The 10000-nt window shown below is 45.1% G+C and overlaps 1 protein-coding gene across 1 annotated transcript in view; it reads right to left on the reverse strand.

The window, feature by feature from the left end:
* The window catches only part of lamc3 (laminin, gamma 3), a 260022-nt gene that overhangs the window by 58706 nt on the left and 191316 nt on the right, over positions 1-10000 (reverse strand). Inside the window, exons 16-18 of the mRNA XM_063211092.1 lie at positions 5194-5347; positions 2307-2449; positions 76-254 (exon numbers count right to left, since the gene is read on the reverse strand). Coding sequence (XP_063067162.1) covers positions 76-254; positions 2307-2449; positions 5194-5347 — 476 coding nt within the window. The remainder of the gene's footprint in view (positions 1-75; positions 255-2306; positions 2450-5193; positions 5348-10000) is intronic.

A 10000-nucleotide genomic window follows, 5' to 3' on the forward strand; every position in this document is an offset into this window, starting at 1 on the left:
TGGACGCACACACACACACACACCACACACACACACACACACACACACACACACACACACACACACACCCCTCACCTGGTCTCTGATGAGGCTGTAACACACTGGGCACTCCTCACACTGGTGTGTGTCGCGACTGTGGAAGTAGTTCAGCTCACACCTGTCACACTTGTAGCCCACGAAACCATGACGACAGGGACAGGTTCCGTTGCCATGGCACTGCATGGAGACCGAGCCCATCGGATCACAGTTACAAGCTGCAGAAGAAGAAGAAGAAGAAGAAGAAGAAGAAGAAGAAGAAGAAGAAGAAGAAGAAGAAGAAGAAGAAGAAGAAGAAGAAGAAGAAGAAGAAGAAGAAGAAGAAGAAGAAGAAGAAGAAGAAGAAGAAGAAGAAGAAGAAGAAGTGGAGGATAAATGAATGTTAAAATATGGAGAGCATAAAAAGGCATGTCAGTGGAAAAGTGACAAAAGAACACAAACAAGATGAATGGAAGAGGAAGAAGAAGGAGGAGGAGGAGATGAGGATGAGATGGAGAAGAGGAGGAGAAGAGGAAGAAGAAGAAGGATGAGTAGTAGAGGAAAAAGGAGGAGAAGGAAGAGGAAGGAGGAAGAGGAAGAGGAGGAGGAGGAAGAGGAGGAGAAGAGAAAGAGAAGAAGAAGGAGGAGGAGGAGGAGGAAGAAAAGGAGAAGTGGAAGAAGGAGGAGGAGGAAGAAAAGGAGAAGTGGAAGAAGGAGGAGGAGGAAGAGGAGGAGATGAGGATGACGAGGAGAAGAGGAAGAGGGGGAGAAGAAGAAGGAGGAGGAGTAGAGGAAGAAGGAGGAGGAGGAAGAGGAGGAGGAGGAGGAGGACAAGATGGTAAAAGGAAGTGTAGGGTAAATCAATGTTAAAATATGTAGAGCATGAGAGGACAAAAGAAGACAAAAGAGATGAATGTCATGAAAGGCAGCAGCAGTGAATAAAGAGAATACGAGAAAGTAGATGAAATGAACAAAGTAGAAAGGCAGACAGAGGAGTGAGAGAGAAAACAGAGACAGCACAAAAAATATATAAACAAAATAAAAACAGAAAAATAAGGCAACCACACACACACACACACACACGCACACACATGCGCACACACACACACACACACACACACACACACACACACACACACACACACACACACACACACACACACACACACACACACACACACACAGACAAACACACATACACACACAGACAAACACACACACACACACACGCACACACATACACACGCACGCACGCACGCACGCACGCACGCACGCACGCACGCACGCACGCACGCACGCACGCACACACACACACACACACACACGCACACGCACACGCACACGCACACGCACACATACACACAAGAAATGGCAAGCCTACGTTGGGTCCTCGATTTGCCTCATTACACTGCACTGTTTTAATGCCATGCTGTCATGCTGCTTAATGTGCTCGTTGTGTTTTTCTGCTGAAAATGATCTGCCTTTAATTGACAATTTAGCTCTCGTTTGAGTAGAACAATGCTAATTGTTTCAGAGAGAAAACACTGTTAAAAAAACACAGCAGAATGGACAGTCGGGGAAATGGCACACCATCTATTCATCATTAATTAAGGAGTTACTAATGAACGTATTATCGGGCTCGTCTGTCTCGTCATGATGTGGAGTCCACTCCTGTAGTCCACTCCCATATGTGACTAGCTACAGGAAAGCAGGACACATGTCTAACTTCCATATGTGACTAGCTACAGGAAAGCAGGACACATGTCTAACTTCCATATGTGACTAGCTACAGGAAAACAGGGCACATGTCTAACTTCCATATGTGACTAGCTACAGGAAAACAGGGCACATGTCTAACTTCCATATGTGACTAGCTACAGGAAAACAGGTCACATGTCTCTCTGAAAGAGAAAAACGTCCATATGTGACTAGCTACAGGAAAGCAGGACACATGTCTAACTTCCATATGTGACTAGCTACAGGAAAACAGGGCACATGTCTAACTTCCATATGTGACTAGCTACAGGAAAACAGGTCACATGTCTCTCTGAAAGAGAAAAACGTCCATATGTGACTAGATACAGGACAACAGGACACATGTCTCTCAGAGCAAAATGGAAAACAAAATGCATCATGCGGGCCACAGGAAATGGCTTAGCGGGCCGCATGTGGCCCCCAGGCCTGAGTTTGCCCACCTTTGGTCTACAGAGTGCGTGCGTGCGTGTGTGTGTGCGTGCGTGTGTGCGCGCGCGCGCGTGTGTGTGTGCGTGGGCTGGGACGCTCCACTCAACCTCTGCAGCCTCTGGATGAGAATCCAAAGTAACCAAGGCGACAGGAGTCACACGCCGTCCCCTGCACGCCCATACGGCACACACACTGGCCTGTGATTGGGTGGCAGGCCGGGGAGGAAGAGCCAACGGGGTTGCAGTTACATCTGAAAAAATAAAGGCAACAAAAACAGCTTGTTATGAATTACGAGTAGTACGAGTGCAAAAGTCGGGATACTGGTGCATGTAATCACCTCATCCCAGATAGTGAGGCTTCCCATAGAACGCTGTTGCTGGTATCCAGGCTACACGCATTTGAAGAGAATTCTATAACGGTCAAGAATATAGACCGAGATATAAAGCTCTGTGCTCATATACAGTGAACACCTTATCCCGAATATGATCATAACCGGGATATGCCTCATATTCGGGATACTGAATATATTCGGGACATATTCGGGAAACTGAATATAAATGCACTCATGGTCAGATTCAGTTCTACCCAGCATTATGTGTCTATCAACTCTGGAATCTGAATCTGAAGAAATCCTCTCGCTGTAGAGTTGCAATTGCACTGACCACCTGCTGACTTTTGAATCCATTCTTGGACCTATTTGATCCTTTATAATGTCCTTTACAATGTCAAATGTCTAGTTTTCTCTGGACATTTGACACCCCGTTTTTTTGTTTGTTTCTTTTATTTCTTACTGTGGATCAGAGATGAGAGATGACAAGATGATCAGAGGTTATGGTAGAGATGGTGGTGTGCTGAAGGATTTATTACAAAAACCCAATAGGTCGATACGCCCTGAAGGAGGCCATAAGGGCCAAAACGCGTAGGCATTGTAGTCAAATAAAAAAGTAAAAAAAATTGCAACCTTGAGTGCCTCAGCATCTGTCTTCCTTAACCCAATAGGTTGGTTTGCTTGTGTGTGTGAGAGAGAAAGTGTGTGAGAGAGAGAGAGAGAGAGCGCACGAGAGAGAGAGAAAGAGAGTGTGTGCACATATGTGTGTGTGCGTGTGTGTGTGTGCACGTGTGTGTGTATCCGTGTGTATGAGTGTATGTGTGTGTTTGTGTGTCGGAGATAAGAGATGAGAGATGATGGTGGAACTGAGCCCCAATCCCTCAGGTAGCTGCTGGAACCTCAAGCATGTCTCTCTTCTGCCCACGGGCAGCTGTGTGTGTGTGTGTGTGTGTGTGTGTGTGTGTGTGTGTGTGTGTGTGTGTGTGTGTGTGTGTGTGTGTGTGTGTGTGTGTGTGTGTGTGCGTGTGTGTTAGCCTCAAGCACTTCTCTCCTCCTGCCCGTGTGTGTCCTTGAGAGGCCATAATCCGGTGAGATTAAGGTTGGAGGGTGGTGTTGTAGTAGCCTGGGCGAAAGCCGACTGTTGACTCCGTCAAACAGTCTAGCAAAAGCTAAGAGGAATACATCTCCATGGAGGGTGGTCTGATCTTACTCTGCCTACTCCTCCTACTAAAACCCATATTGTGCTTTATTAGCACGACTGGTTACAGTATAGTGTCACAAAAGCATACAAATAACAAAACCAAAGTGTGAATAGTGTTACCTTAACCAATCAGTAATGGACTTTGCGGGTGAGTTCTGCGTCACCACTCTCAACTGTTTGCTGATTGCTAAACAGTGAGCGAACCGAGCTTGGAGGCTTTTGCCAGACGATGTGCAGAGCCAAAATCTTTGGGTGGAGTTAGGATGTCATCGCCAGGCTAGTGTTGTAGGGCAGCAGTTCCCAAACATTTTTTGTCCATTAATATTTATTAATATTATTATTTCCATTAATAATTTGTCCGCTAATATTCCTAGATCCACAGGACAGCAAACACGTACATCTGTTAACCTACACGTAAATACTGCAACCAACCAAATAATGGAATTATGTGAGCTGTCAGCATGTGGATGTCCTGTTTTTTATGCTGTGTCCCTTTTGTCCGTGACCCACCCAGTGCCTCCGTGGCCCCTCCCGACCCCCAGTTTGGGGACCACTGTTATGGGGCCGTGTTTCTCAAACTTTTTAAGACCAAGGACGACTTTGACCTCCCAAAAAATTCACATCACAAGTCTTATTGTGGTGAAATAAGTCTTCAGCTATGTTTAGCTTTGTAATAATGTTAGCCTACTGCTAACTTGTCTTTGGAAAAGTGGCAATCGCCTCGCGGACCATCTGAGCTCTGTCGCGGACCACCAGTGGCCCCCGGACCACACTTTGAGAACCACTGTGGTAGGGGATTAGCTGTGTCAAGATGGCCATAGTATTACCCTGGAGTTCAGTCAGACACACAGACCGAGATTGATGTGAATGAAACAAAGAGTGACCTTGTCTAGTGCCTACATGTGTGTGTGTGTGTGTGTGTGTGTGTGTGTGTGTGTGTGTGTGTGTGTGTGTGTGTGTGTGTGTGTGTGTGTGTGTGTGTGTGTGTGTGTGTGTGTGTGTTGTGTGTGTGCGTGCGTCCGTGCGTCCGTGCGTGTGTGTGTGTGTGTGTTAAAGGTAGAGAGACAGACCTTGGAGAGCAATTATTATTATCCACAACCCACCTCTGGCAGGCCATGCTCGGGCCCCAGACAAAAACATATTTTTTAAGGGTCCCCCTCTCAATCCACACAATCAAATGAGCATCCCAATTCTGCACCCTCTTCGCCCTTCGTGGCTTCAGAGTGGTAGCCTTTTCCGAGATCCTGGTCATTGTAATGGGGGCAGCTGTTTGTTTACATTTAAAAAACGGCTGAGCCAAAAAATGCAGCATCACCGGATACTGACAAGTCAAGGGTAGCGTGAGTGTGTGTGTGTGCGTGCTTGTGTGTGTGTGTGTGTGTGTGTGTGTGTGTGTGTGTGTGTGTGTGTGTGTGTGTGTGTGTGTGTGTGTGTGTGTGTGTGTGTGTGTGTGTCCGCGACCCACCTCTGGCAGCCTAGTCCAGGGATCAGGTTGTAGAATCCTGGTTCGCACTGGCTGCAGTCTCGGCCCGTCACCTCAGCCAGGCAGCGGCACATGCCCGTCACGGGATGGCACTCGTGCATGGACCCCGAGGTGCCCGCAGCATTACAATTGCATGCTGTGAATAAATAAATAACAAACATTAACATTCATTAATTAATAAAGTTTCACAGTGTTAATTCAACACTTAGAGAGTAGAACCACCAAAAGTAGCTCATACGGCCTTCTATGGCAGCCTGGTCCTCACCATCCCATAATACTACCATGTCATTTCGTATTCATGGTCTGGAGGCTGTGTGATCTGACGCGATTGCGGGAAGCGGGAAGTTTGCACTCAGTTCTAGTTTGAAACGATTAGACAGCTCTCACCCAATTGCCCGACAATTACTCAACCACAATATAGCGCTGGCGTTTTACATCATGGTCATAATTTTTCTCAGAAATGTAAAATGTATCTATGATGAACATCGATCTATATGATCAACAATGATAAATTCAGTCTGTATACGGCACCCTTATTTATCCATAAGGCAGTGAATTAATGAAAACGAACTTTGACTGAGTTTGAAACATTCTAAATGTACAGTAAGCAGTACAGCACACAGTATTTGACCTCCGTATTTGAAAATGTCACGTCCCAGAAACATGCATAATTTACATTTGCAATGTACTTTATAACATTGACGTAAGCTACAAACTACTACAACGCATCTTAGCCACCATATGCAATGTATTATTCTATGCTCTCCCTGTCAAAATAAATAGCAGTTACTGAAACGATACAGAGTTTTCTCTTTATTTTGCACATGGCCATGACGGGGCTGGCAGTCGTGAACAGACCCCGAGGTACTGGTGGGATCACAATTGCATGCTGGGAAAAAGAAGAAACAAAGCCCCAATCCCCACCCTCTCAAGACACACACACACACACAAGTGCACGCGCACGCGCACACACACACACGCACACACACACACACACGTGCACACGCACGCGCACGGGCACGCGCACACGCACGGGCACGCGCACACGCACACACACACACGCGCACACACACACGCACACACACAATCACACACGCAGACACACTCTCAACACACACACACACGCGCGCACACACACACGCACACGCACACACACACACACACACACACACACACACACACACACACACGCACACACAAAGAAAAAAGACAGAAAAAACAGAAACACAGAAACAGAAAAATACAAACAAACATCAGGCCTTCACACTCGGTTTAGCAGGCGCTGGGTAAACTCAGGCTACCAGCTGTGCAGCCAACAGAACAGACAGAGACAGAGGAGTGTTTTGAAGCCTCTCACGCTATTGTCTTTACTACTTGTAAAACACGTCGGCAATAGGAAATAAACAGAAACTCTGTCTTTGGTTTTTTTAAGTGTCTTTTTTTAAAATAGGGCTTTTGTGCCTTTATTTGTGACAGGATAGTGAGAGAGGGACAGGAAACAAGTGGGGGAGAGAGAGATCGGGAAGGACTGGCAAATGACCAGGCCCGGAATCGAACCCAGGTCGCCGGCATAGCAACCCAGTGCTCAACCGTTAAGGCCATGGTAGGGCTCTGTCTTTGTCTTTTTTTGATGGATGCTAAAATGTGCCACACTTTGAAAGGAACATTACGACTATACCTTGGTATGATAGCTAGGGCTGCTGACATCTTTGGCTATGTGCAATGTATTGGGGATCCGGTGCGGCCCTACAAAAGCCAGTAACTACAACATTGAAACTGAGAAAAATGTCTGCAAAAATTCCTTCAAGGTAATAGGTTGCATGTTGTACTACATTAAAACTTCGCATTGCAACATCTCTAAAACAGGACACATTTGGATCATAAGGCTTTGTCACAAGATAAAGAAAGAGTAATGAAGACTATTTGCAGTCTAACCTCAATTTTGTCAAAATATGTAGTTACTGCATTTTGCCTTCGTAAGGCAGAGTTCTGGTCCCCCCCTTTTCCCTGGCCCGGGACCACAGACCGCTTTGTCCCCCCTCTGTTGGCTTCCCTGATCAGAGCTTCACTGGAGGAGAAATATGGCCCGGTCACTTTTGGCTTTAAGGGTCCCACTCAAAATGATCAGAACTGTCTCACCAGTGGGCCCCACACCATTGTGGGCCCCTATTTTCAGAAATGTAAAACAATTATTTAAAAAACACTTTTTAAAAAAACGAAAATAGGGGCCCACGATGGTGCGGGCCCACTGGGAAATGCCCGCTATGCCAGATTGCCAGTCCAGCCCTTTCCCTGATTATGTCCATCCATTGCTGAGGGCAACATTACAACAGCAGGAATCAGGACACATGAAAATGGCTCCTTCAAATAAAATGCTCCGGGTTTATTTATTTAAATGTTTCTGATCAAAAAGGTTTGACGTCAAGGGAACTATTTCCAAAAGTTATGGCAAAGGGGACACTGGAGTCAAAATGTACATATTTTTTACCATTGCAATATCAAAAGGAACATTTCAGAGAAAGAAAATAAATAGAAATAGCGATGATATGCATATTTTATAGGGAACTGCTGTTGTTGCTGATGCTGTAGTAATCTGGTCACATACCTCACGCCACGACCAGCTGTTGGTATGTTCTTCCCATGGAGCTCTGTACATTTCTGTAATTGCTAGCTCATTATGTTATGTAGGCCTATGTGCAGTGGTGTGCCGTGGGTAGCGGCTTGGGGGAATTTATCATGAATATCACACTCTTATGTAGGTGTAATATATGAATCATGTTTATTCACGGCTTTCTTCTGGGACTACAGGTGGGAGGTGGGAAGTGACATGATTGCAAAAACAGGTAAAATGCCCATTTCGCTAATAATGATGCATTGCACAGTACACTTCCCTGTCTTTGTCCCCTGTGCAAACGAGTCAAATCAGATCAGATTAAATCAAACCCAATCCAATCAAAAAGCAAATCAGATGGTATATACTGTAGGACCTAGGGAAGGGACTTGACAGCTGTTTACCTCGTGGGTTTATTGGGCTGTGTACTGGCAGATGAACATCATTATCACAATGTGTGTTAGCCCATTCAAAAGACCTGTCTTTTTTCAAGAATATTATTTACTACCAACATGCTGCGTGCAGTGCTTAACATCAGTAAAAGTGCACATGTAACCAACGAAATCCTATATGAGGGAATACCAAGGGTGAGCGAGAAGATTGCTATAAGGAGAATGAGACTTGCAGGACGTTGCCAAAGGCACCTAGAACTGCCAGCCAGCAAACTGGTGCTATGGGAACCATCACGTGTGTGCCGGTTAACAAGACGGCCCACACTAACTTTGTGGATATACTCAAGAAGGGCCCAGAGTACCAGCCAACTGAAAAGATGTATGGAGGATCGGGATGACTGGAAGCAACGATGGAAGGCTCGGCTGAGGACGACCTAGAGAGAGAACATCAATGCAAGTATTCCTCTAGCCGTTATGTTCTGCATTTGTATGCACATTAAAGGTGGTCCAATCTCTGTTTATGCCAGCTTGAGCTATTAGATAGGCCTACTGTACTGTATATACTGTAGGGCAGTGGTTCCCAACCTTTTTCTTCCGTGACCCATGTTTTTTACTATTGTAAGCTTTGGTGACCCAACTGCGCGAGCGCCGGCATGAGAGGGAGTCACGAGATTCCCTCTGTTTCCTGCGAAAACTAATTTTAGTTATTTTATTCCTCAATTCGTCTTTGATCAAATATAGAATAAATGTTTAATGTAGCACTTACAATTTGTTGCTTCTAGGCAGTTATTAGTTAAATGCTTTGTCATTTATTCAACATGGGCTATATATATTTAAAATGAAACCCCTTAAAATCAAGAGGGCTCCGCGACCCCCTGTGGATCTTTGGCGACCCATAAGGTGGGTCCCGACCCATAGGTTGGGAACCACTGCTGTAGGGTGTATGCTACCTGTTAAATTCAGCAAAAAATGAGTTGCGCTCTTGACACACGTCCTTTTAGCTCTGGTGCGATGGTCAAGTAGACATAAACTGTTTGCAGGGGGTGACTCGGACACAGAATGACCACTCAAACAGAGTATTTTTTTACTTGGTGGAGCCCAGAAGGGTAAAAAAAAGAAAAGAAAAGGTGCAAACGTTTCAGTCCTCCTGGACTTTCCTCAGTGCAAAAGTGAGTGCAACATTGGAGCCATCTTTTACAGGGTTTGTCAGGTGCTTACAATTAGTGGCTAATTAGCCACATACCAATCACAGACAAAGCACAGTTGTAAGGAAACTTCAGTTTACAAACATTACAGAGTACAGCAGTGTGTAAAACATTTTTTTACAAAAAACAAGACATATCCAACTCCTCATTGATTCCAGTTGGGTGCATCGTTTTTAAGTAATAAATATATCTACATTCGTGTTGTAGTAGCAATTTGTCAGTGTTGCCACCTCGCCTGTTAGGAGTAATTAGGTCAATGCCACAGAAATCCAAGTCAGTAATTGAATGATTACCGTCAGCAAAATGCCTAGCAACTGCAGATTTGGGGTCTTGTCTGCGGATGGCGCTCTTGTGCTCATTAATCCTAAGTCTCAATCGTCTGGTGGTTTTACCTACGTATTGAACGCCACATTTAGTGCACACCAAAAGGTAAACAACATTAGTTGATCTACATGTAATAAATTTCCTAATTCTGTATTCTTTTTTTGTGACAAAACTAGAAAACACATTTACTTTTTTTGTGTTGGAGCAGGCAGCACAATTGCGACATGGAAAGAAACCTGTGGCATTGTCCAGACGTT

The sequence above is a fragment of the Engraulis encrasicolus genome, chromosome 11 (genome assembly GCF_034702125.1).
Source record: "Engraulis encrasicolus isolate BLACKSEA-1 chromosome 11, IST_EnEncr_1.0, whole genome shotgun sequence".
In the NCBI taxonomy this organism is placed as follows: domain Eukaryota; kingdom Metazoa; phylum Chordata; class Actinopteri; order Clupeiformes; family Engraulidae; genus Engraulis; species Engraulis encrasicolus.